This window comes from Colobus angolensis, unplaced genomic scaffold, assembly GCF_000951035.1.
Source record: "Colobus angolensis palliatus isolate OR3802 unplaced genomic scaffold, Cang.pa_1.0 Scaffold130, whole genome shotgun sequence".
Lineage (NCBI taxonomy): Eukaryota > Metazoa > Chordata > Mammalia > Primates > Cercopithecidae > Colobus > Colobus angolensis.
In genome coordinates, this window is record NW_012114253.1 from 3,731,532 (window position 1) to 3,759,363 (window position 27,832).

General features: G+C 51.9%; 1 protein-coding gene across 4 annotated transcripts in view; it reads right to left on the bottom strand.

Annotated features, from left to right (window-relative positions):
* PAX7 (paired box 7) overlaps nt 1–27,832 on the bottom strand; it is a 117,944-nt gene that overhangs the window by 53,436 nt on the left and 36,676 nt on the right. For all 4 annotated transcript variants that reach the window (XM_011934044.1, XM_011934045.1, XM_011934043.1 and 1 more), the window contains exon 5: nt 3,277–3,476. In XM_011934044.1, the coding sequence (XP_011789434.1) occupies nt 3,277–3,476 (200 nt within the window). The remainder of the gene's footprint in view (nt 1–3,276; nt 3,477–27,832) is intronic.

Here is a 27,832-nt window from a genome sequence, read left to right on the forward strand (position 1 = left end):
AGGCAGCGTTTTAGTAAGAACAGCTCCCATTTACGGCACTTCTGTGTGCAAGCATTTCCTCTTTTTTTTTTTTTTTTTTTTTTTACGTGTAATCATTTAATCCTCAGAGCACAGTAGACATTATTATCATCATCTTGCAGGTGAGACATGGGTGGACTGCAGAGAGGGTAAGAGATGGAGCTGGAATCCGCATCTAGGTATTTGGCTCCAAGCCCGCCCTGATCCAATCCACCAGCTCATCCATCTCCCAGGTCCACTGAGATGAGATATTATAGGATTGCAAAATCCCAGAACCACAAACCTTTAGAATCAAAGACCAAGACCTAAAATGTATGAAGCCATACAATCGAAGCAGTACTCAGGGGACTTTGAGGTCATAACTCAAAGACCTCAGGGTCCCTGATTGACTGGACATTGTGTTTTTGTTTGAACACTTCTGGTAATGGGAATCTCATCACCTCACAAAGCATCCCTGATTGTCAATAAGTAAGGATCCTAGAAATGCAAGGATCTTAGTGATTGTTGAGTTCCATCCCCTTATTAGCAGATAGGAAATGAAGTCTCAGGAAAGGAAATTGACCTGGTGAAGGTGGCACAGCTGACCAAAGGCAGGAACCCTGAGCTCTCAGTCCTGAGCTCTTTCCTGCAGACCTTCGTATTGGACTTTAGATGCTCCTCTCTTGACCCTGGCCCTGGGCTTACCCTTTGGGGACTCTCAGAGCAGCTGTGTCCTTCAAGTCTCCACTTCTCCAGGCTAAATGTATTTTATTTTATTTATTTTTTGAGACAGAGTTTTGCTCTTGTTGCCCAGGCTGGAGTGCAATGGCATGATCTCAGCTCACTGCAACCTCCGCCTCCTGGGTTCAAGCCATTCTCCTGCCTCAGTCTCCCGAGTAGCTGGGATTACAGGCATGCGCCACCACACTGGGCTAATTTTGTATTTTTAGTAGAGATGGGGTTTCTACATGTTGGTCAGGCTGGTCTCAAACTCCCGAGCTCAGGTGATCTACCTGCCTCGGCCTCCCAAAGGTCTGGGATTACAGGAGTGAGTCACTATGCCTGGCTATTTATTCTTCAAAAACTCAACATTTTTTGTTCCCTCTTCTCTGAGAAAGCTCTCAGGCCAAGTGGGGAGATCCAGCCCTGCCTTGGAGAGATTCTGGTCTAATGAGGAGTCCCTGCCCTGACCCAGAGGGAGTTCCCTGCACTGGGGAAGCATAGAGTATGACAGGAAGTCAACAAGAGGCAGGAGGCAGGCCCCGCCCCCTCAGGATGGCTTTGCCTGGGCTCTGGCTGCCTCTCCATTCCCAGACCCCCTCCCTCCATGGACCTTGAGTGACACCTGTTTCTGAGTCCCCTGGGCCAATAAAAGCACTGCTCTGACAGCCAGGAAATTTTACAAGGAGCAGTCAGGCTTCAAGGTGGTGGGAAGCCGCCCTGGCCGCCAGACGTGGGAACGAGAAAGCACCCAGGAATGTGCCCAGGAGAACAGCTGCAGGAGGATCAGAGCGGGAGGGAGGCCTGGGGCCAGCTCGGATATCACCTCGGTCAGGAGGGGAGGGAATGAGATGAGCTGGCTGCTGCCTCCTGCCTCCTTCCCCTTGGGGTCTCCCTCAAAGGAAGCGAAGGGCCCCTAATCTGGGAGTGGGGACAGGGGTGGCAGGGTGTCCGCTGGGTCCTGGAGTGCTGAAAGGTCCCTTGCTTCTAGGATTGTCCCAGTTGCTTTCAAATTTCAGCTTGTGACTCAGCTTGTTCCTTTCCCTGGATGGAAATGACGTGGGTTTTGCCAGCAGCTGGGCCTGGCTCAGCCCCCATCCAGCTTGTGCCCCTGGGCATGTTGCTTCTCTGAACTTCCAGTTTCTGTACCCATGGCTTGCAGGAGGTGACCATACTGACCCAACAAGGTGGTCTGAGCTTCCACTAGGTCACGTTTGAGAAGCAGCCCCAGCAACGCCACTGGCTAAGTGGGTGCCGGCCAAAGGCTGGCTCCTCTTGGGTGGAAATGCCTGCCGTCAGCAGTTTGGGGTGGCCCCTCTGCAGGCTGCTCTGACTCCCTGAGCACTGCTTAGATTCTGGTAATGGGGATCCTTCTCCTCTCTCAATGCCTCCCCATCCATGGAGAAGACAGCTGGGGAATGGATTCCCACAAGAGCCGTTCATCACGACTTGTCCCGGCTCTTCCTCCTCCATCCGCAATCCTCTAGCCTCAGCCCTCTCCAGCCAGGCCCCCAGAGAGGCTCCTGCACTTGGATAACAACTGTAGGCCTCCTGGAATCTCAGAGTTTGGCCGGGGGAGTTGAGGCAATGCCCCCAGGCCCCCTGCAGCAGGTCTTTGCCCCTCAACCCACCGACAGAGAGCAGGCAGGGCAGTCCTTGAGCTGTCGGGAGGCTCTTGCTCTTCTCCCCTCTTCCTTCCCACACACTGAGGCCATGGAGGGGATGTTCAGGGTCTTCGCGGGCTGCCCATCCTGCCCTGATGCATCTAACCTGCCAGGAACTGGCCTGCCCAGCCTACTTGCATCCTTCCGGTAATGGGACACTCATCACCCATCAGAGGAAGCTAGGCTTGTTTGGAAATCTTCCTCCTGATCACTTCCTCTGCTCATCAGAGATTTGGAGATTTTTATACTCCCCAAACCCTTTCTTCTCGCTGAACTAATGCCCTCCCTCCCTCCCTTCTTTCTTTCTTTTTGTGAGACGGAGTCTTGCTCTGTTGCCCAAGCTGGAGTACAGTGGTGTGATCTTGGCTCACTGCAACCTCCGCCTCCCAGGTTCAAGTGACTCTCCTGCCTCAGCCTCCTGAGTAGCTGGGATTACACGTGCCCGTCACCACGCCCAGCTAATTTCTGTATTTTTAGTAGAGATGGGGTTTCGCCATGTTGGCCAGGCAGGTCTTGAACTCCTGACCTCAAGTGATCCGCCCACCTCAGCCTCCCAAAGTGCTGGGATTACAGGTGTGAGCCACCGCACCTGGCTTCCCTTCCTTCTTTCATTCCTTCTTTCATCCTTCTTGCCCTTCCTCCTTCTTCCTTTTCTTCCCCCCTTCCCTCTATCTCTTCCTCCATTCTTCCCTCCTCTTTGGGCTGTCCAGCTCTCAGACAATCAACATTTGCTGCCTCCTAACTCTGCACTAGTGGCATTACTTGTCTACACAACCCCCTGAACCTGTTGTAAATCCCCCTGAGATGTCCCATTAAACCCACTGACCTTGGCCATCCCAAACTTCTGAATCTCTGGAGTATACCTGCAGCACCAACACCAAAGGTGCCTCCTCACCTGCACACGCGCCTCGGTCAGCTTGGTCCTCTGCGCCAGCTCCTCGCGGGTGTAGATGTCCGGGTAGTGGGTCCTCTCAAAGGCCTTCTCCAGCTCCTCCAGCTGCTCGGCCGTGAATGTGGTCCGACTGCGGCGCTGCTTGCGCTTCAGTGGGAGGTCAGGTTCCGACTCCACATCCGAGCCCTCATCCAGCCGGTTCCCTGCAGTGGGAGGAGAGGGAGGGAGAGGGCAGGGGCTTAGAGAGATGGAAGGGTGCTTGGGTCTGGGAGGAGAGCACCAGGCACACTCGTGCCCACCTAGGAGCCATCACTGCACTGAGGATCAGACTCCTCCCAAGCACAAGACAGAAGGATGTTCACCCTAGCATTGTTTATCAACGTGAAGGATGGGACACAACCTCCATGCCCAACCCTAGAGTATTGCTTAAATACTTTCTTGCAAAATCTTTCCCTTTAGGGAAAAACAAACAAACAAACAACAACAACAAAACAGTCCCCTCTGGTTGGGCATTTTGTTTATTTCCACTGACATGCAAGGATGTCCATGACATAAGACTCAAGGGATGGTTTCATGGTGAGATACATTTGACAAAATCCATAGAACTATATTCTCAATTAAAAGGGCAGACTTTTACTGTATATTACTATACCTCAATAATCCTGACTTTAAGAAAAAGGCATCCAGGTATGGTGTCTCATGCCTGTAATCCCAGCATGTTGGGAGGCTGAGGCAGGAGGATTATTTGAGCCCAGGTCTTGAGCCCAGGAGTTCAAGACCAGCCTGGACAACATAGCAAGACCCCACCTCCAGAAAAAAAGTAAGAAAATTAGCTTGGTGTGGACGTGCATGCCTGTAGTCCCAGATACTCAAGAGGCTGAGGTGGGAGAATCACTCGAGCCCATGAGTTCCAGATTATAGTAAGCCAATCACACCACCATACTTCAGCCTGGGCAACAGAGCAAGACCCTGTCTCAAAAAGAGAAAAAGTGCATGCGTCCAGAGCTGCCCATCAAGAAGCTTAGATTCCAGGCCTGACTCTGCTCCTAAATGCCAGTGACCCTGGGAAGGCCACCTCCCCTCCTCGGGCCTCACTTTCTCCATTTGAGGATCAGACTCCTTCCAAGACATGAAGGGTTTGGATTAGGTGACTTCCACTGAGAAGCTCCCTCTGGGATGTCCCAGGGTCGTGTGAGGGATCGCCCTAGGCTAGAGGAGACCTCACCTGAATGACCTTGGTCAAGGCCATGGACCCCATCCCATCATCCCCACTAATTTCCACCATGGAGACTGGGGGTGGGTGAAGGCCTTTTGCTTCCTGGGCCTGGAGAGCCCAGAAGGTTGGAGCCAGCTCACTTCCCAGGCCTGGTTGGGATTATCAGGCCAGGAATCTGCTTCAGCCCTGGGCCCAAGTTAGGGAGGCTGCAGGAAACCCCTGCTCAGCCTCCTTAGCTGTTGGGACTGAGATACCCAGGAACCAGCTCCCTGTCCCCGTCAATCCTGTGGCTCCTGCCCATCTCTGACCCAGCAGAGGGGATGCTAGCAGGGCATCTCCCAGCTAGGGTTCTGAAGCTGCCCTTCAGCAGCCCTGGGGAGCCACGGGGAGCATGGAGAAGAGGAAGCAGAAAGGAAGATGGAAAAGAGAGCAGACACTCAGAGGCTACCTTCCTTCCTCCCCACTCCTCTTCCTCCTTTTTCTCTTTTGCCTTCATTTCTTTCTCCCCTTTCCTCTCCTTCTCCATCTCTGGTATTCCTGGAAGCACTTTTATTTTTTGTCATTGACTCATTCATTCCCTCCCCCAAAGCATTTATTGAGTATTTGCTATGCACCTGAGGAGGCCAGGGATGCAATAGGCAAGGTAGGACCTGAGCCCTGGGCTTGGAGCACTCAGCCTGAGTCAAGCCAGAAGAGCCTGGGAGACCTCGTGCTTGCATCAGAGGTGGGAGAAACTGAGTCCCAGAAAGGTAATGTGAGGTGCACTCAAACATTGCTCCCCACCCTGACCCCTTCCACCAATACAAAGATCCCTTCCTCCCAATCACTTCAAGTGTTAATTACATGAATAGGCCTAGATCCCTCTCCCAAGGGACAACCCCCTCCTCCCCTCAACAAAAACAAAAAGAGAAACTAGTACAGCCTTAGATATTAAGTGGAGGTGAAGGGAAAGGCACTGCAGGCAGAGGGGAGAGCACATGCAAAGGCCTGGTGTGTCAAAAGGCATGCTGGGTAATTTAATCATGGTGTCACATTCATAGCCAGGAAGCTGGTGGGTGTGGCCCGGGGGTGTGGGAGGTCATGCGCCTGGAGGGTCATCCGTCTTGGCAATGCCTCTCTGCCCTGGGCCCACTTGCTTCCATCCTGCTATCTTGTCTGTTGGGAAGTTATCCTTGCTTTTTGTTGGCCAGTGCCAGGTGGTCTCTGACTATGGCACTGTGCCACACAGCGAAGGAACGGATTGCAAGGGAGTCCTGCCTTCATCGTGGCCTGCCTCACCCCCAAGGGCAGAGATCTGGGGTCAAATCTAACCCCTTCCTCTGCCCTTGCCTTTCCTGCTGGGGCTGCCAGGTACCCAGCCCCCCCGTCACTGTGGGGAGACCACGGTGGGCACAGCTGCCATCCTGGGGGCCCTTCCCCACCATGTCTGGGGCTCAGAGCCAAATACAACTAACACCAAGGATTCAATTCCTGAAATGCACTGCATAACCTCAGTGTTTTGACCGTGACTGAGAAAGCCAGCCCTTGGGGCTTCAGAAGAAGGAAGCAGGCATTTGTCGGGCAGGCAGGGAGGCCAGCCCGTGGATGGGGAATGCGGCACCAGATTCAGTTCAACAGTGAGGACACTTGAGCTCAGAGAGGAGCTGAGTGGGATGGAGACCAGAGTTGTAGGGAGTGCAATCTCTGGGCAGAGACTGTCCTCAGAGCTGTGAGGTCTGACCTCACAGAGGTCAGAGGGCAGACACAGGCCCTATTCTTGGAAAGCCCCAGTCTGATGGAGGAGGCACAGGCTTGTCCTGGGGGAAATCCTAGTCTTTTCTATTTTTTATTTTTGAGATGGAGTTTTGCTCTGTCATCCAGGCTGGAGTGCAGTGGCGCCATCTCTGCTCACTGCAACCTCTGCCTCCTGGGTTCAAATGCTTCTTGTGCCTCACCCTCCCGAGTAGCTGGGACTACAGGCACATGCCACCACGGCCGGCTAATTTTTGTATTTTTAGCAGAGACGGGGTTTTGCCATGTTGACCAGGCTGGTCTTCAACTCTGGTCTTGAACTCCTGACCTCAGGTGATCCACCAGCCTAGGCCTCCCAAATTGCTGGGATTACAGGCGTGAGCCACCGCACCTGGCCTGGAAATACTAATCTGACTGAGTCTCCATTCAGTTCTAGAGCAGCGCTGTCCAATAAGAGTTTCTGCGATGATGGGAACGTTCTAGATTCGCAGTGTTCAATGTGGCAGTACTAGCTACATGGGGTTTTGAGCATCTGAAACTTCCCTACTGCAACTGAAGAATTTCATCTTTCATTGTATTTAATTTTAATTCAAATTCACATAGTCACGTGTGGCTGGTGGCCCCACTGAGGCCAGCACAGTCTGAGACAGTTTTCCTCTCTTCTTAACACAGTTTTCCTCTCTTCTTAACAAAGACAGGGCAGGCCCCAAGCTCACAGCTTCCCATGTGCAAGTCTCTAGGTAGAATTTAACAACGTTGCTTGTTTCTATGCTATTTATGGTTTTTATGGTTCCCATCTATTTATAGGAAACGATACTCATTTTCCATTTATAAGAGCATTAGTATCCTTGAATTCGGGTTTTAAAGGTGCTTTTGGATATAGTAAAATATTAAGGAAATAATAGGACAAGATATAGAGTTGCGACCAAAATCATGACTGCAGTTAGCAAAGGACCAACATTTGCTTCATGCCACTGATAGATACAATTCAAGGTGCTTCTGCCGAGCCCCAGCCTCAGTGTCCTCTCACGCGTCAGCTGATCCCTCAGTCCTGCAAGTCACCTGCAGCTTTCTAGACTCACCATGGAGTTCTAGGTCTAATTCCTTCCTGTCTCCTTGTCCTTCCCACTCCTTATTCTGCAGGGATTTGGGGAACTCCGTGGATCCAGAGAGATGCCCAGACCGAAGCCCAGACTGGGGAAGGCCAAGCAGGGCCCACAGGTCTCTCTTGTCCAAGAGGATCTGGCATGATCCTCTCGGATGTTGGAGGTTGCCATGACAACCCTCTGGACACTGAGTGGGGAGGGCAGAGCTCTGTCTCGCTGTCCGCTGAGATCCAGAGAGATCTCAAGAGAACAGAATTGCACTTTGTTTGTGACTTCAACCCCTGAAAAAGAGCTTCCACCACCCGCCTTGGCCAAGCTCAGGGGAAGAGACCCCCATTTTAGAAACTCCTGTGCCAGCCTTCATAGGTCTGTGAAGCTGGGACTATTGACTCTTTTACAAACAGGTATACGGAGGCTCAGAGAGGTTCAGTCACTTGGATGGAGGACACACAACCAGTAAGCCCTGGAGAGGAATTGGCGGGAAGGGACACATCGGGAGGGAATTTGAGGGCCCTCTGGGACAGCCCTGGCCTAATCAGGGGTCCTGGTCTCGGCAGCCTGAGACCTGGCTTGTGGGCTCTGTCTTTCCCTAGCTGTGTGGTCCTGGACAAGTCGCTCCCCTTCTCAGGACCTTGGTTTTCTCAGCTATAAAAATGAAGGTAACAATACATCCTTGTATGCCTCCCTGGATGGCTTTGACAATGGAGTGAAATAAAGATGATGGGGCCTGGTGTGGTGGCTCACGCATGCAATCCCAGCACTTTGGGAGACCGAGGCAGGTGGACCACCTGAGGTCAGGAGTTCAAGACCATCCTGGGCAACAGTGAAACCCCGTCTCTACTAAAAAGATGAAAATTAGCCAGGCGTGATGGTGCGTGCCTGTAATCCCAGTTACTTGAGAGGCTGAGGTAGGAGAATCACTTCAGTCCGGGAGGTGGAGGTTGCAGTTAGCTGACATCACGCCACTGCACTTCATCCAGGACAACAGAGCAAGACTCTGTCTCAAAAAATAAAAATAAAAAATAATAATGAAATAAAATAAAATAAAGATGATGGGAGTAATTTGCAACTTCAAGGACCCATGAAGGCTATTACTATTGTTGATGATGAGGACAATGACGGTGGTGATGACAGAAAAGGAAACAGGGTGGGGAGTACAGGGCCAAAGCAGTGTGAGAAGGGACACAAAGAACCCCACTGCCACCACATCAACTTCACTTCAGCTTCCTGCACCCCCACTTTCTTGGGGTGCCCTTCCCACTCCCCACCCCTGGAAACTGTTTAGCCTCAGAGTTAATCAACAGGATTAGGTGGAAGTGGCCACAGAGGCCCTGCTGGTTGGGGCTGAGTCTTCTGTGCACCAAAAACTGATACCTTGGTGAAGCCTGGGTAGCTGGTTCAGGGAGAGGGATGTGGGGGGAGTGAACATGGGAATGCATTCATTAAACGGCAGCCAGATTCGGGGTGTGCAGTGGGGGAGCAGCCTCACGGCCAGCCTCGGCTCCTGCCCTCGCACTCTCAAACAGCTAAGGAATGGATGGTCCCAGGGAGTGCTGGTCTGGAGATTGTACCAAAAGAGAAGGATACAGGGAGAGACGCTCTCTGTGGGTTCCTGCATCCTGTCTCTAATTATGGATGTGGGGCGGTCCATACTGAGCAAAGGAGAACTGCAGCTCCTACCTGAGAGACCTCCCAATCTCATGGGGGAGAAACAGCCTCTGTTTTAGGAAGCTCCCAGTCTGATAGAGGAGGTATCACCCCTGCCCTGGGGATTTTCCAGTCCAGTGGAGGAAACACTGTCAGATGAACCAGGGCACAGGACAGACGTGAAACATCAAGGCAGCGTGTGACTCGTTAGAACAGCAGAGCCTCGGGACAGAATGAGGGGCGGGAGGTGCCGGGAGCCATCTGCGTTGTCAAAGCTTTGGGGTGAGCAGGAGCAAGTTCAGCTCCAGGCAGAGTCAAGCCCAGGCTGAGGTGATGGTGATGGTGATGGATGGAAGGTTGCTGCGGGCAGCTCTCGTCATCTCTCCCCCAGCCTTTGCCTCTCCCTTCAAAGCCTCCTTTCACAGCCACTGACCTCTGGAAGCCATCACTGACTGCCAGCGTGTGCCAGGAAGCCTCTGCCATGCCAGCAAGGCCTCAACCACCATGGGCCCTACCCATGTGTCCCCATTCACCGCACCATCCCATGCAGTTCCCTGTCCAGTCACTCACAGCCTCTGTGGGCGAGTGAGCCAGGTGGGTCTTGCCTTGATGCCTTTGAACACGAGCTTCCTCTGCTCAAAGCGTCTTCCCTCTTCCTGGGAGTGCTCATCCAGCACCATCCAGCTCTTGGGTCACCTCCCCCAGCAAGGCTTCCTGGGCCCATCCAAGGTGATTTCAATTCGCCCCCTTGGGGTTCTCAAAGCTTATCAGGAGACACTGAACTCAACCGTTTATGGGTCTGTGGGTCTCATTGGGCTGGGAGATCCTTGAGTGCGGCAGGGACTACGCCTGGGACACAGCACGTGCTCAGTAAAGGCCTCTTGAATGAATAGAGCTTGGCAGAGCGATCACAACGTTCCTCTTGAACTCTGACACACTGCAGCAGTCACCCCCCTGCACTTGTGCACAGTGCTCTACAGTTTACAAGGCCTTTTGTTGTCCCATTACAGTCTCTCCCAATAAGGGGGGCAGGGAAGGCAGGCAGTGTTATCCCCATTTTACAGATACTCAGTGGAGTCCCAGAGCAGTGAGGCTGCAAAGTAAACCCAGGACTTGGGACTCCCAGTCCAGTCCAGAGAAGGCCAATTTGGCTACAGCAAGTTCCCGGGCGATGGAAAATTCCATTTCTGATCCCGAAAACCAGTGTGGCTTCTCTTCCATCCCCACCCTTTCCCTCCTCCATCTTTTGCCAGAGGAAAAGCCTTGAACTAAAGTGGCCACAATCTCTGGACCTACACAGCTCACAGAGGACCAGGAAGCAGCTGACCCATCTCTAAATCACCCACCCCAGATCAGTGGAGGCCGGCAGTGACCCTGAGATTTGGGGTCCCTCTCTCAGCCTCCCTCACACCCCCCAGAAACCCTCCCACCCGTGCTCCTGTGCTCCCCTCTCCTGCAGACTCCCAATCCAGCTTTTATTACAGTTTAACATAGGCCCCGGCATGGAGCTGTGGCAGAGAAACGAATCACATAATAGTTGATATGCGTTTTAATCAAGTAATTCGGGCAGAGCTGAGAGCTGGCGAGAGTAGGCCAGGCCTCCCTGAATACCAAACAGGCCTGGGCGCAGGTCTCAGAAAATAGAAAAGTCATTTACAGCTCAGCTGGGGGCCCAGCAAGCTGGGGCCATGGCAGGAGCCCTCCCTGCCCCTATGAGGGAACCACTCAGCTGTAACCAGCGCACAGTGCATTGGGCTTGGGCATGGCTGCAGGAGTCAGACTGCACACAAGGACAAGGCGACGGGGGATCGGACCGAGAACCAGGGGCTTGGACTCCAAGTTAAACCTCCCTGGGGGCCCAGGAGAGGATGAAGTGTCCCACTACAGTCCACCTCTTCCGCTCACACTCCTTTTGGGTGCTCATCTCAGTGTTGGGCACCACACCCAGCCAGCACTGTCCTTAATCTCCGCTTCTCTCCCTTCATGGCTCCCATGCAGCCAGCCCAGCACTGAGGCCAGGAGATCCTGAGTCCCTGTTAGCTTGGAACCTGTCCTGCATCTGCCCACCCCATCTCTTCCTGGACTCCAGCCACCACCTTCTCCCCCAGCAATGGCAGGCCTTCACACAAGCTGTGCCCTCTGCCTATGTCCCCTCCTGCCCTCCTCATGGCCTGGTGAACTGCTGCAGTTTGCAGCTGGTCAGGCCAAGGAGAGCGGGCACTGAGGAGCACAGGCTCTGGGCTCAGTCTGGCTGGATTCTGTGGCCCCCACATATGCAAAACACAGATAATAACAGAGACACCCCCAACTCTTCCTCAGCACATATCACAGAGGTGCTATGTATTCTGTTTCGTCATCTGTCCCCAGCACCCGTCCACCACCCACTGCATACTCCACAAGGATGGACATTATTATTATTATTATTATTTGAGACAGTCTCCCTGTGTTGCCCATGCTTGAGTGCGGTGGCTTGATCTCAGCTCACTGCAACCGCTGCCTCCCGGGCTCAGGTGATTCTTGTGCCTTAGCCGCCCAGGTAGCTGGGATTATAGGCACCTGCCACCACACCTGGCTAATTTTTGTATTTTTAGCAGAGACAGGGTTTTGCCATGTTGGCCAGGCTGGTCTCAAACTCCTGACCTCAGATGATCCACCCACCTCAGTCTCCCACAGCGCTGGGATTACAGGTGTGAGCCACCGCACCCGGCCAATGGGCATTCTTGACTGTCCTTTTGTTGGTTGCCGAATCTCCAATGCTCGGCACAAAGTGGGCACTCAAGTATTTGTTGCATGAATGAATGGATGATACAATGAGTTGGTATCTTACAGCACATAAAGTAGTGCTGAATTGGTAACAACTGAATGTTCAAAGAAAATGAAATGTAGAAAAACAACAGTGCTGACAGGTAAGCCTTCCTCGGTGCTCTCCTCCCTCTGGGTCTAAGGTATCCATAGCTGCATTTTCATTGCTGGGACAGAGCAAAACTATCCACGCTTGATTCATTTCAAATGTGTCTGTGTACTCACTCAGTCCCAGTATCTGGGAGTTCAAAGGTGAAATCAACCCAGCCCTACTCTAGCGGTGCAGGGGAGATGGGTGGAGGGGAGGTCAGGTCCTGGATGGAGCCACTGAGTCAACTGCCTGACCAGTTAGCCCTGCTCTGGTTTCTGGCTGTACCTGACCACTCTCCTTACCACCAGCCTCTTCCCCCACACATGTACTCCCCTGTCCTGGTGAGCAGGGACCCCAGCCAGGTGCCCTGCCCCATCCAGACAGCTGGGCAGTAGTGCAGGGACAGGTGGAGAAGGGGATTGAGTGAGGGTACAGGAGTAGACAGGGGGCTCTGCACCTTCCCCTTGAGACCCATCCTTGACAGATGGGATCTCCATCAACTCCCCAGGTCCTGCCTACCCCACCCCCACAGCCCGGCAGTACCTCCTCTCTCCCCTTCCCAGGCAGGCCCAGGAGGGGCTGGGTATGTCTTAAGGCCATAGCACATCTGGGGAGTCCATTATCTCCAACCCTTGGACCAAGGCTACATAGCCAAGTTGCTGGTCCCAGAGGAGGGGACAGGAGCTGAGTCTCAGGGACTTGCCCAGGGCCACTGTCCAGAAGGTGGCAGGGTGGGGATTCTAATGTAGGGTTTTCCAGGGCTGGAGTCCCACCCACTTCAGGCTGCTCCCCACACCCCCAATTCTCTACTGGGAAGAAGACAGGGTGAGGTGGCATTGATTCAGCTGGGAACACTTCTTGCTTCTTCTCGAAGGGGATTCTAGAAAGGGGGCGACATGGCTCCTCCCCCTCCATGGGGCCCAACAGCAGGCAAAGGGCGAGACTCCTCCATGCTGACATCTGAAGGGTCCTGCCGGCCCCTAACCAGAACCCAGGCCTCAGGCTCCGTGGCCAGGTCCTCTGGCTGCCCCAGAGGCCTCCTGGGGGCCGGGAAGCATTGGCAACACGAGGATCCAAATAGGCTCTGTCTGACTCCAAATCCTACGCTGTCTCCCAGTGACTGAGAGAAGCCCCCAGGTTCAATTTCACTCTCCCAACTCAAGGAGAGGAGGGAGAGAGGAGAGTGTCTTTAGGAAAGCCACAGTTGGACTCTCCCCTTGTTGACAAAACTTGACAAAACTTTTTCTTCTCCAGGGAGCTCCCATCCAACTCCACCAGGCCGGATTTTAAAATTCTAAGCCCGGCTGGGCCTAGTGGCCCACACCTGTAATCCCAGCACTTTGGGAGGCCCAGGCGGGTGGATCACCTGAGGTCAGGAGTTCGAAACCAGCCTGACCAACATAGTGAAACCCCGTCTCCACTAAAAATACAAAATTAGTTAGACATGGTGGTGCATGCCTGTAATCCTAGCTACTCTGGAGGCTGAGGCAGAAGAATCACTTGAATCTGGGAAGCGGAGGTTGCAGTAAGCAGAGATTGCACCATTGTACTCCAGCCCAGGCAACAAGAATGAAACTCTGTATCAAAAAATAAAAATAAATAAAATAAAATAAAATAAAATAAAATAAAATATAAAATTCTAAGCCCTAGGTAGATGATTTGCACCACAAAATCTGATGCAAGGGGAAACTGCAGTGGGGCATTCTCTGATCCTGGCTCTGTGCTAGCAGCATGGTACTGTCCTTAGACACTAGAGGGCACTGTGTATACATTCCTGCCAGGAAGAAGTCTTTCTAGGAAGAAGGAAGTAGTACTGCTTGAAATGGTACTGTGTAGTTGCACGGACAGAATTCAGAGCCCTGTATTCTTGTGGCAGACCCAGAGCTCTTTCTTCTGCACCAAGCTGTGTACCAAGCACAAAGCACATATGGGAGATGAGGCAAGAGGCTGAAGCTGAAGATGTCATGAGGACCCTTCCAACTCGGTCTCTTTATCATGCTGGTGTCCTGTGCAGCTAATATGGAGTTTTGGAAGGGGTGGCAGCTGTGGATTAGTGAGGAGGACGAGGTGGGACATTTTAAGAGGGCACCTTGGGGGGCAGGGGCAGGCCCACTCTACGAGGAGCTCAGCTCCAAATCTTTTTTTTTGGTTTTTTGTTTTTTTTTTGAGACGGAGTCCTGCTTTGTTGCCCAGGCTGGAGTGCAATGGCACAATCTCAGCTCACCACAAACTCCGCCTCCTGGGTTCAAGCAATTCTCCTGCCTCAGCCTTCCGAGTAGCTGGGATTACAGGCATGCACCACCATACCCGGCTAACTTCATATTTTTAGTAGAGACTGGGTTTCTCCATGTTGGTCAGGCTGGTCTCAAACTCCTGACCTCAAGTGATCTGCCCACCTCAGCCTCCCAAAGTGTTGAGATTACAGGCGTGAGCCTCCACACCCGGCTCAAAATCTTTTACACTCTTCCTGTGACTTTAAGTCCATCTTGAAATTACTCGCTAGTTCTCATTCACTTCTCTCATGGGTTATTTCAACCATTTACTCACCCAAGTTATTTAAGCAGTAGGGACAGCAACGATTGTGTTGGGCAGAGCAGAGGTCACTATGCTGCTCCTGAAGGACTTGCCCACTTGGTCCTGTCTTACAGAGTGTGGTGGAGGTAGCAAGGGTTGGCACTAGGGGAGAGGTGAGAAGAGTAGAGGCAGTGGGGTCAGACGGACCTGGGTTCGAGTTTGGAATCTGCCTCCCACCAGCCATAACTCCTGGGTATGTTTAAGTCCTGAGCCTCATTCTTGTTATCTCTAAAGGGCAAGAGTGATGGGAGACAGAAAGGAGGAGGGGAGGTGAGGAAAACTGGATGGAGGCTGAGCTCCCAGCCTTGTGTGTGACGGGCACTCCTGGGCTGGCCAGCCTGCCAGCCACCACTCCCAGACCCAGTCTCTCCTCTCCTTCAAAACGGAAGCCTGGCAGGTGGAAAGCTGGCACTCTGGGCTCATCCATGACCTACGGTGTGACCCTGAGCATGTCACTTGTCACTTGTCCTCTTGGAATCTCCATCTGCTTATCCATCCCCTGGGAATAAGAGCTACCACTCTGCCTACTCCCCAAGGTACTGGTGTGGCTCCAGGGGAGGGAACCTAGAGAAACACACAGAATGGGGTACCCTTGATATGACTACCCCCACTAACCTAGGAAAGTGACTTCATTCCTCCGGGACTCAATTTCCTCATCTAAAAATGAGGACAAGAATAGTACCAACCCCATAGAGTTGTCATGCACAAAGATGAAAGGAATTACTGCAAGGCAAGCACAGTTCCAGGTACTCAGAATCACCCAATCCATGTTAGCTGTTATTATTGCTGCTATTGTTATTATTGGCCCCTCCATGTAGCGTGGACCTATTTTACTTCTGTGTACCTCAGAGGCAAGCACATTTGCCTGGCACAAAACACAAAGGAATGAATGCACGGATGAATGAATGAGCAAATGACTGAATGAATGAACACGGGTTTGTCATCCTTTCCTTATTCTTCCACGGTGGAGGCTCTGCACACCCCAAGCCATGCCCACAGACCCCACGTCCATCCCATCCCATCCTCTCCCCAGAAATCTGTCCTGGATGCAAAATGTACCTACAGAGAAGAAGGGGCCAGGTGGTCTCAGGTAAGTGATTCAGCTGTAGCATAAATGCTGGAGGCACTAAGGGGCCAGAGGAAGATAGACACCCAGGAAGCTGGAGCAGGGGAGGCCTAAGGAGAGGTCTCAAAATCAGCAGAGGGGAAAGAGCAGTAGCTGGGGCTCCAGTGGCCAGATGAAGCTGCCCGACATGGCGAGGAAAAGGCAGTCGGATCACCCATCTACGCCCCACAAAGTGGCTGTGAAAGGACCACATGCCTGAGAGGCCAAGCCTGTGGGACCCTCCTTCTCCCCCTCCCTACGCCCTCACCCCTCCTCAGTACTGGAGCCCTGGGAGACAGAGGGGCTGTGTCCAGTTGGAAAGTTGTTCAGAGGTGGAGATGGAAAATGGCTTTCGGCCTCCTCCCTCTGTCCATGTAACTCCCTGCTTCCGGGCTCAGCCGTGAAGAAGGACTTAAACCTGGGGCTCACTCTACCCTGAAGACGGGGCTCTGTGAACTCATGCAGTGTCCTCCAGTGGGGCTGGGTGTGAAGGCCACAGGGGAAGAAGCATTCAAACCACTGCTAGTGTGCTTTGACCTTATGAAGCACCTTTCCTGTATACAGCAAGTCACATAACCTCACTACAATGCTCATCAGTACTTCTATTAGCCCTATTTTACAGGCGAGGAAACTGAGGCTCAAAGGGGTCAAGTAACTCAATGGCAGAGTGACAGTGAAGGCCAGGCACCGGTCCCAGTGCCCTCTTAACCATCGAGGTGGCACTTCTGAGCCTGCCATGCCAGGTCCCCTGCACCGGCTCAAACATGCCCACCCTGCAGAGCCACTTCCAGCCTCCATACCGGCTTGTGCCCTGGGATGTTGCCTTCAAATTAGTCCCTGTGGTCTAACCCTACCATCCTCCCAGTCTGGACACGAAGGCCACATAGTCCACGAAACCCTCCAAGACTGCCACATCCAGAGAACTCTGCTTGAATCCCTGTGGCATTTGCTGCCCGTGCTGTCCTCTCAGCCCTTGGTATCAACTCCTGCTAGAGACTAATAATTAGCTTTCAGTGGATATGTGGGTATGTGTGGAAAGTCCATCTCCCCATCAAACTGAGGACAGCCCAGGGTAGAGATGTGCCTTTATAATAAGACTGGGAGTTCCTCGAGGGTGGAAACTCTATTTTTTATTATACTGGGCATTGCCCGAGGGCAGGGTGACTAAGAACATGTCTGCAGTTTCTATCATTCCAGATTTTTTTTTTTTTTTGAGATGGAGTTTTGCTCTTGTTGCCCAAGCTGGAGTGCAATGGCACGATCTCGGCTTACTGCAACCTCCGCCTCCCGGGTTCAAGCAATTCTCCTGCCTCAGCCTCCCGAGTAGCTGGGATTACAGGCGGGCACCACCATGCCTGGCTAATTTTGTATTTTTAGTAGAAAAGGGGTTTCTCCATGTTGGTCAGGCTGGTCTTGAATTCTCAACCTCAGATGATCCACCTGCTTCAGCCTCCTAAAGTGCTGGGATTACAGGCGTGAGGCACTGTGCCTGGCTAAATGATTCTTTTCTTTACTTTTCTTTCTTTTTCTTTTTCTTTTTTTCTTCTTTGAGATGGAGTCTCACTGTGTCACCCAGGCTGGAGTGCAGTGGCGCGATCTTGGCTCAATGCAACCTCCACCTCCCGGGTTCAAGCGTTTCTCCTGCCTCAGCCTCCCAAATAGCTGGGAGTATAGGTGAATGCCACCACCGCTGGCTAATTCTTGTATACTTAGTAGAGACAGGGTTTCACCATATTTGTCAGGTTGGTCTTGAACTCCCAACTTCGTGATCTGCCCACCTCAGCCTCCCAAAGTGCTGGGATTACAGGCGTGAGTCACTGTGCCCGGCTAGAAAGCTTTTAATCACAATCTATAGGAACTGTAGCCATCAGTTAAATAAAGAAGCCACGCTCATCATCACATGCACAGCGAGGAGAACTGATTAAGCTTCCCCAAAGTCGGAGCTTCTCCCCCAGGACTCTGTGCCAGTTTCCTTTCCCTCTGGAGTTATTTCTATCCTCCCCGTTTCCCGTCTATCCCCACATTTCTATCTTCCTTCAAATAGGCCTCCCAGGAAAACTCTGAACCCTAACATTCTGTGCACCTAGCAAGGTGTACAGAGAAGCAGGTGCCCCACAGGTGTTTAGCAAGCATCCAGCGGTGCCTCACAAACCACATGAACAAAAGCTACAGCAGTTAATGTTCATCGCGACGGGAACTAGGGGTCTCAGGATCCTGCCACCGTGAAAGAGATGCGCTCTCCGAAAGATGGGCATGCTGTGCGCCGGTCTTGGAGTGCTGATGAGAAAGTCAAGCAGGATGGCTGGAAACATAAGCCCGACACGCCCACCACTGGGGCAGCTGCTATAATGGAGGCCATGCCGCCCCCCTTAGAAACAAAATCTCCACCTGAGAAGCCCACCCAATGAAACAGACTTCACCGGTGCTCTGGAGACACCAACACCAAAGCCATCAACTTGGTTATTTCCCCTGTTACTGCCTCCAGGAACGCCAGATTAAAACACGAGTTATCATGGCAGAAGTGTCCCCCAAATCACCTGCAGTCAACCAGCACGCCCCATTTAGATGAGAGGACTCTTCACATTGCCCAGAGGAGCCTGTGGGCTGGTTGTAAAGACGAGGGGGATTGGGATTGAAACCCTGAAGTTTGTCCCTGACTTTACCTCCAACTTGCTGTGTGACCTTTGCTGAGTCTAAACCCCTCTCTGAGTCGCATTTTCCCTACCCCTAAAACCGAGGGGTCTTCCTGGATCTCAAAGAACAGCCTGAGAAGGGGCCTGGGCTGTATGTGATGGATAAACCCCATCTCCAGGGTTCAGGACAGTGCCGGGCATACAGTGTGGCTGGCTTTCAACAATACCTGTTGCTGGAGAAAGGATCATTGACTGGTGGGGGTGGTGAGGAGTTTCGGAAAGGGGTACGATCCTAAGGATCCTAAGCTATGTGGTGTGCAGCACAAGCGACAGGACGCCCTGAGATCATCTGCTTCCTGTGGGGGAGGGGAAGGACCAATTTCATCACCCTCCCATTCGGCCTGGGGCCTGCCCTGCCTCCCGGGATCCCCCAATCCCCCTCTTTTCCTCTTAGGAGAAGGGGGTGGGGAAGCCTTATCCTTCCCTTCTTCTCTCCTCCCCCAACTTCCCCTCCCCTCCTCCAGCCACTCATGGGCCCCTTGTGTCTCCGGCTGGTCGCTGGGCAGCGAGAGGCCTTTCATGGTGCATTCTCCCGCTGGCCCCCTCCCCACCCTCTCTCCCCAGCAACCCCATCCTGTCGTGCCCCCATCAATCTACAGCAACCCAGCCCTCTCCAGCTGGCCTGGCTGGGCCTTTCCCAGGCAGAGCAGGTCCACAGTGGAAGGTGGTGGAAAAATGTGGACAAATTTCTGATTTGCAACACTCTGGGAAAGAGTTTATTGCCATTGTTTGAGGACGAATGTATAAATAAAGCAAGGCGAAGATGGCAGGGGGAGGCTGGTGAAAGGCAGAAAACGAGAAATTTTATGGCCATAAGGAGCGTACTCTAATGGTGATTTTTGAGGCACTGGACCATGGTAGTTACTTAGCCAAATGATTGCTGTGAAGCTGGGTGAGGTGGCTTATTTCTTAATTACTGTTACGTATTATGTCAGGCTGATGCCCCAACCCTGGAAAACGTGGTCCTGAGCGGACCTGGCTTGGAACCAGCTCCTGGTGCAGGGATGCTGGTGGGCAGATGGGAAGCTAAGTGAGGGCCGTCACCTGCCCTGATCAGGGGAGCGATCCTGGGGCCTGCTTCATCTCCCCGCTGCCCAGACTCCTGCCCCCCGAAACACCACCAAGAGAAGAAGTGAAAGAAAGACTCGAACTTAGAGCCACACCTTCAAGATATGAATTCACTCAACACATCAGGGTTGAACACAGGGATGAGCCCCGTTCTGAGCTAGTTATGAGAGCTGTGACAGTAAATGAGACTTCAAAAGCTGTTTACAAAAAGCAGCCGGGGGCTCATTCTGGCTTCCTGGCTGGGAGTCTCTGCAAAGCTATTCAGAGAGCAGGACAGCAGGTGGGAGGGGCAGCCCGAGAAGAGGGGCTGGGCTGTATCTGATGTATTCATTACCCCACCTCCTGAGCCCAGGACAACGCCGGCATACAGTCGGGCTGGGGACAGGAGAGATGCCCTGACATGCTATGTCACCTTGGCCAAGTAGGTGGCCTCTCTGAGCCTCTGTTCCTTCACCCATAAAACTGGGTGGGCTGGGTGGGGCTAAATAGTCCCTTTTTGGTTCTAACATCTTAAGATTCTGTGATTCTAAGATGCTATGGTTCTGTTGCTGTCAGAGTTGGTGAGATTGATTTTTCCAAGGCCATCGGCACGTGCCTATTGGACACTTTTGGCTTCTTTTCATGGTTGGTGTGTGTCAGGTAAGGCAGCCACAGAGGAAAGAAGGGGGCTACTGAGGGTCTACTATGTCCCAGGAAGTCAGTGGGCACTGCATCCTTTCATAGAATCTTCGCAATCATCTCATGGGAAGATGACTCTTTCAAACACTCGGAAAGATGTGGAGACTTGCTCAGATGCTAAGCAGCAAAGTCTCCTTTCAAACCCAGGTGGGGCAGACATCAAAGCCAATGAATGCATTTTAAGTAAAGCAAGCCACCTCCCCTACATCTTCTAGACGAGCTATCAAGTGTCAGCAGCATCAGAATCACCTAGAGGGCCTCTGGAAACACAGGTTGTCGGGCTCCATGAGGGAGCTTAGGAAGTCTCGTTCCTAGCAAGTTCCCAGATGATGCTGCCACTGCTGTTGGTGGGGGTGGGGGGTGGTGGTTCACAATTTGAGAACCAGTGTTCCATAGAAATGCAGAGAAAACTAGCAACAGCAAATAAGCAGGACCATGCTGCTCTGTGAAAGGGAATAATAGCATAGGGAGAAACAAACAACCCCTCTCCCCCATCACCACAGTGGAAACAGAGGGACAGACAGCAGTGCCAAGTCCTAGCCCCTCATGGCTCCAAAGCCCTGGATCTTTTTCACATGGAAAGGGTGGAGACGATGCCAAGGGGCCAGCTTGGAGGGGGAACTTCTTTCTCTGTGCCTGCTCCTGCAACTTGCCATGGTGGCTGTGTCATCAGATTCTTGACAGACCACAGCCTGGAAGCCTGCCTCCCTGCCTGCTCCGGGCTCTGGAATCACCTCTTTTCACCCCTTCTCTCCATCCTGGCTCTTTCCCTAAGTCCCTTTTCTCCTCACCATCTTTCCCTTTGTGTTCAGCAATCAGGTGTGTCATTGGTAAAGAGGTAAAGAGCTGTCATAGTATCAGGAGAGTGGCCTTTAAAAGGCTGAAGTCAGGAACCACACCTGACACCTACCTCTTCCACGAGCTGTCTTCCAGCCTCCCCTCTTGAATTACTTGGAGGAACCATGTTTCCGCTCCATGAAGATAAGGATTTTTATCTGTTTTATTCATTGCTTTATCCTCAATGCCCGGAAGAGGGCCTGGCCCATGGTAATTGCTCAACAGACATTTGTTGAAGGAATGAAAGAATTGCGTCCTCTCATATGACCAGATCTGTGCAATAAGGTGCAATGTTCCAAACAGTTTGCCCTTCAAGCCAACATGATTGTTGGTGAATATGTTGGGAATGTTTTGTATAGTAATTTCATTAGAGATGTATTTATGCAACAGCAGATACCTGGCCCCGTGCTGGAAGCCCCAGCTAAGCCAGCTGAACAGTTCCAAGAGGTTGAGGAATGACACTCTAAACCAACACAGGTACTCTATCAAATTCCCCCTTTTGCTTCCGGATGTCTCAGCCACTCAGAGGGCCCCCAAATGCAAATGCAGTGTCTTCATTATGGCTCCAAAACAACCTCCCCTGCCCGTGGAATCCCTCATCCACCCTGGGGTTTGGGTATCTCACTGCAAAGAGTCGGACATCTTTGGAATGGGTTCCTGAAGGAGACACTTTTTAAAGGAGTTAAAATTCAATTTGATCCTGCTGTTTACGCCTTTTAAAAGTTTGATGTGTTTTAGATAAAAAACATTTTTCTGATCAATAAAAATAAAATCTCTTACTCGCACCCTGCGACAATTACTGCTCTGAGCCCAGTTTACTGAATCTTGATCAAATAAACAATGTTATTTTCCAAAAGTGTTGCCAGCCATAGGTGAGTTACATTAAACTAGCAGGGAGATGGTAGAATCTGAAGACGCACTGCTTCTGAGAGGGCACAGAGTCATGCTTCTAGATATTTGGGGGTGGACAAAATGTGTTCATTTAAGGAGCTGACAGTGTGGGATTGGGCTTCGTAGTTCTGAAGAGCACGTGGTCCGCTCCATGGGGATAAAACAGTGGTAACGGGTGTCCATGATTCTCTTCCCTTATGCCAGGTACTAAGCTTTGCATTCATAATTGGCATTATTCCAAGCACTCAGAGATGGTAGGCATCAATATTAAACCAGTCCTAAGGAAGAGCCTCTGAGAGGGGCAGTGATTTATCCAAGGTCACACAGCTATATGTGGCTGGGTCAGGACTTTAACCCAGGTCCGTCAGGAGTCAGAACCCATGCTACAGACCCCTTGCCACTCCATCTCCGTTTCACTAAGGGAGGGCAGTGAGGAGGCCTTGGAAATTGCAGCTCTGGATGTGCCAGTGCTGCTGCATCCACACTCTTTTACCTCCTCTTCCCTGCATCAGCGCCATGCTGTGCTTGCTCTAAATAGCCCTGATAGAGGCTGCATGAAAGACCAGTGCTCTGGCCGGGTGCAGTGGCTTACTCCTGTAATCCCAGCATTTTGGGAGGCTTAGTAGGGCAGATCACCTGAGGTCAGGAGTTCAAGACTAGCCTGGCCAACATGGTGAAAATTCCCTCTCTACCAAAGCTACAAAAATTAGCCAGGTGTGGTAGCGTACGCCTATAATCCCAGCTACGCGGGAGGCTGAGGCAGGAGAATTGCTTGGACATGGGAGGCGGAGGTTGCAGTGAGCCAAGATCTAACCTTTGCACTCCAGCCTGGGCCACAGAGCAAGACTCAATCTCAAAATAAAACAAAACAAAAACAGTGCTGTCCAGTCTGGGGCTGCATTTGGCAGGAGGGGACGCTGCATCTGAGATAGGGATGCGTATCCTGGGAAGATGCTGTACCTTGTGCTTCCTGAAATTGATGTGGAAGGACACACACTTCCTGCCAGCCATGGTTCTGCTGGGTGGGTGCATGGCGCACCCTTACAATCCTGAGGACATTTATTTCCTATTATATCTTTCTAAACAAACAAAAAAAGTTGATATTTTATTATAAGAATCTTATGTATTCTGTAAGAGACAGGGGAAGGGGATATCTTGGTGGCCTCAGAGGCTAAGCTAGACCTGTAATACCAGGATGCCAGGGGACCTGGGGGCTAGATTGAGAGGGGCAGTGGTGAAAGAAGAGGAGACGGCAAAGGGAGATTCTGGAAAGTCAAGGGTATTATCAAGGGTGCGTGGGAAGAGGAAGCTGTTAGGGTTGGATATCAGGCTGAGCACCTTGGTGAATGAGGAGGGACAGAAACAAAGACTCACGGAGTGCCCTGTATATGCCAAGCTCTGCTCAGATATTCCTTCATTTCATCTTGACAACCACACCAACAGGAACTTTATTCTTCCTATTCTATTTAGTTATTTATTTGCTTTTTTGTTTTAAGAGACAGGGTCTTGTTCTGTCACCCAGGCTGAAGTGCAGTAGTGCAATTTTAGCTCAGTGCAGCCTTGAACTCCTGGGCTTAAGTGATCCTCCTGCCTCAGCCTCCCAAGCAGCTAGGGAACCACCATGCCTGGCTCACTTTTAATTTTTTTTTTTAGAGTTAGGGTCTTGCTATGCCAGCTCCTGGCCCCGAGTGATCCTCCTGCTTCAGTCTCCCAAAGCACTGGGGTTACAGGTATGAGCCGCCACGCCTGGCCTGTTCCTATTTTAAAATGAAGAAAGTGGAGGTTCTGGTTAAGCCAGCAACCCAAAGATATAAGGCAGGGTCAAGATTCAGGATTTGAATCCAGGCCTGCTGAGCCCTCCGAGATGCTGGGAGGGAATATGTCTCTCCAAGGTCATTCTCCCGGGACCCAGCCTCCACCATCACACCCTCCTCCCACCTGGCCCACTGGGGCCTCCCAGCCCCAACCTCTGGCTTTCTTCCCCTTCCAGGCTCGGCTGTCTGCCCCTCTAATTAGATTCCCCTGGAAATAAGAGTGCATTGTACAGTTCTGCTAAAGGCAAACTGATTTTACCATTTCTTTTCTTTCCTCCTCTTTAATAACTCACAATGTCTCAAGGAGGTTTCACTTAGGGCCTGCACAGTGGAAAATTATTCTGTCTCTCATGCACTCATTTTTCTGTTGAGGAAAATTGAAAACTGGATTCCTCCTCCATCACTGGCCCCCTCTCTTTGCCTACCTTGTGCCCAGAATATTCTAGTCCTCTCCCGAATTGCCTTCTAGGCCCCTCTCTACCTCGAAAGCAAGTCCTGCCGCCTTCCTGCCCCACAGCTTGGAAAGGCTGGCAGGCGCACTGAGCTAGGGAACAGTGAGGGGTCTTTCAGAAGTTTAGCGAGGAGGGAGGGAGTGAGGGGGTATGGGGTGCTCGGAGCCAAGCGGCTTGCCCGGCTTTGAGATGTGTTTGCCTCCAGAGAACTGGACTGACTCCAGCACTTTTGAGGCAGGAGTTGGGTGCGTTCTGAGCCTTTATTGGTCCCATCGGGTTCCCGTTAAGTGTCAGAGAGTAAATTATAAACAAATGGGTCCAATTTCCATTTCTAAAGGCGTCTCCAGCCCTGCCTTCGCCCTCTACATGTAATAGTACCTCCCCTTAAGTGGTGCCTGATGGGACAAGGAGCTGGGTGGAGGGACTCACACCGGCCCGGGCTGTCGTCTCCATGGCCTGCAGTCCCTGCCGCCTGGCTGGTACCCTCTGGTCAGGCCCCGGAGAGAGGCCAGCAAAGTTTCCGGTGTGACGGATGGACAGATAGACTGATGGACAGATGCCTGGGGCTGCAGGTCTGGGCCCTAAGTCAACAGGTTTCATGAATTAGGGGTTGAGAGCTCAGGCCTGAGGGAAAGCAAGAGTGGAGGGGTGCTTAGTGGAGAACTAGGCCTGGGCTAGGGCTGGCGGGGCCACAGCCGAGGAGGTGTGAGGGGCGCAGGCAGGTCCCCTGGGCCTGGCACTCAGGACTTTGGGAACAGAATGTCTTTGGCACCCTCGGTAGGGCAAACAAAAGCCACCTCCACCCTGCCCTACAATGCTCCGCTCCTCAGTTGCTCCTCTCATGATGGGGGTTGGAAACAGGAGACTCAGCCACACCCATGCAAATAATTGATTTTACAATAGTTGGGATAATTTGCTGGACACCAAGCTACGGCCACTTACTGTTGCATTTTAGCCTTGCCATGGCTCCATGAGGTAGGTACTATTTTATAGGCAGGGGGTCTAAGATGCAGAGAAATCCTCATCAGTGATAATTTCAGCTCACAGAAAGCGCTTCCTATGTACCAGGAGGTGTTAAGGGCCCTTTTCTTTTCTTTTCTTTTCTTTTTCTTTTCTTTTTGAGACGGAGCCTCGCTCTGTCACGCAGACTGGAGTGCAGTGGCACTGTCTTGGCTCATTGCAACCTCTGCCTCCTGGGTTCAAGTGATTCTCCTGCCTCAGCCTCCCGAGTAGCTGGCCTACAGGCGCGTGCCACCACGCCCAGCTAATTTTTGTATTTTTAGTACAGATGGGGTTTCAACATGTTGGCCAGACTGGTCTCGAACTCCTGACCTCATGATCTGCCCACCTCAGCCTCCCTGTTAAGGGCTTTTTGTGGATTAGCTCCTTTATCCATGACAACTATGTTGCAACCATTATCATTCCATTTGCAGATAAAGAAGCCAGAGCTCAGAGAGGCCAAGCTGCTGTCCACGTCTCAAAGCTTCTAAGCAGCAGAGTATGGGATTGTACTGAGGTCTGGGGCAAGCACCAGCCTTCCCTTTTGGGACAGCTTTCCAGTACAGACTTTGTCTCCAAAGCCTGAGACATCCTTTCTGCATCAAAAGAGTCAGTTCAAGCTGGGAGCAACCTGAGAGACAACCTAGTCCCAACTGGTTGTCTTCCGGATGCGAATACTGAGCCCAGAGAGGGAATGTGACTTGCTAGAGGTCACACAGCAGTCAGTGAGAGAGCTGGGACTGGTTCTCAGACACCCTGGGGGTGTATCAGTTAGAGGTGAAGGGGTGGCCAACAGCAGATCTCCTGAGGGTGCCACCCTATGGTCACTGTTTTTGCTAAGTCCTAAGGCCACTGACTTGGGACACCGGCTCTGGAGTTCTAAAGAGGCTACGGATTCCTCATCTGCTCCCTTGCTATGTGGAACCAGAGGCTGCTGCCAGCAGAATATGGCTTTAGAGGCTGAGAACTAGGTTTGAATCCTGGTGCTCTTGGGCTGCTCACTCTGCCTTTCTGAGCCCCAGCATCTGGGAGGCAGGAGGATGCTCCAGCAAAACACACAATCAGAAAGGAGAAGGAAAAGAGAGACCCCTGTCCCTTGGCCCCCAGTCCCTCCCAAGGGTCCCCGAGGAAAACTGAAACAGGTGCTTACTGCATCCTCCTGGGCCCTGACACGTTGCAGGAGGAAACTTGAGGAAGCCAGGCCTGGCCTGGGAAGAACTCATCTACAGCCAAGGCAGCTGAGTCACTGCTTGCCAAAAGTTACCTAAGATGTGTTCAAACAAGAACCAGCCAGGGTCCTGCTCCAGGGCTTCCAGACACACCCGCCTGCCTCAAGCCAGCACAAAGGCAGCCCTCCTCTTGGGAAAAGTGGTGCCAGTCCCAGGAATCATTCAGGTCCAGAGAAAAGTTTATGTGAATGCACGCAAAGTATCTGGTACCAGGTAGGTGCTGCAAAAATGGGAGCTGTTATTATTTTTGTTATGTCATTATTATTATTATTATTATTATTATTATTATTATTATTATTTTGAAACAGAGTCTCACTCTGACCAGGCTGCAGCAGTGCAGTGTCAAGATCTAGGCTCACTGCACCCCCGACCTCCCAGGCTTAAGGCATCCTCCCACCTTAGCCTCCTGAGTAGCTGGGGCCACAAGTACATGCCACCATGCCCAGCTAATTTTGTTTAATGTTTTGTAAAGATGGAGTCTCACTATGTTGCTAGGGCTGGTCTCTAACTCCTAACCTCAAGCAGTCTGGCTGCCTTGGCCTTCCAAGGTGCTGGGATTACAGGTGTGAGTCACCACACCTGGCCATCATTATTTTTAACAAGCATTTACTGAGCACCTACTAGGTGCCAGGCACTGCTGTCTCACACTGGTTTCTCTTCTTGTCTGCCTTACAGCTCTGTGAGATGATCCTGACAGTGCCTGCTTTGTGTGGGCCAGGACGTTGAAATTCAGAGGGTGTGACTCAGGCACCTAATGTGGCTGGAATATCCACAGCTCTGACGCTGGGCCAGAAGTTCTCAGCCTGGGCTACTCCTTGGAATCGCTCAAGGAGCTTTAAAAAATACTGCTCTACCCTCTGTCCATTTTGATTTAATGGGGCTGTGGTACACCTTGGGCACTGGGATTTGTAAAAGCTCCCTCATATGAATCTTGTGTGCAGCCAAGGCTGAGGACCTCTGCTCCTGGGCTCCTGGGTTTTGCTTGGAATTTTCCCATATTCTCTACTCGGTTCCAGAGGCAGCATGGTTAGGAGACTGGGATGTGGAGGAAGCATCTTTTGATAGCTCAGCTGGGAGGCACGTAGCTAATTCTTCAGAGAAAAGGGAGGATTGGGACCTGGGCAGAGGGCATGTGTCCCACTGGCCTTGGCTTGGGAAAGAGGAAAGCAAAGCTTGGACCTTTCTCAACCCCCAGTGCTGGTTAGACCGGCTTAGGGACAGGGATCCCACATAATTAGACAGGTGGGCCAGAGTTCCTGGGTGTGGAGTGGGAAGGTCATTGACACCATCTCCCTGCCTCTACCACATTTGTAGAGTTCTTTCCAATGGTCCTCAAATTTCCAACCCCTCAACCCAGGATTCCATGACCTGTAGATACTAACAGGCTTGTATTTCCTTACGTCTAATCTCAATCCCTCCACCGCATCCTCCAGCATCTACGTTCTGTGATTTGTCCTCCTGGTGCTCCAATGTTTTATGAGAATCTGGCTTCATGGGGAAACATCGCTTTTATGTGGCTGCTGCTCCAGGGTGTGTGCAAACCAAAGCTCCTTCCTTCCCTCCCTCCCCTCCTCCCTTCCTCCCTCCCTCCCTTCCTCCTTTCCTTCCTTCCTTCCTTTCCTTCCT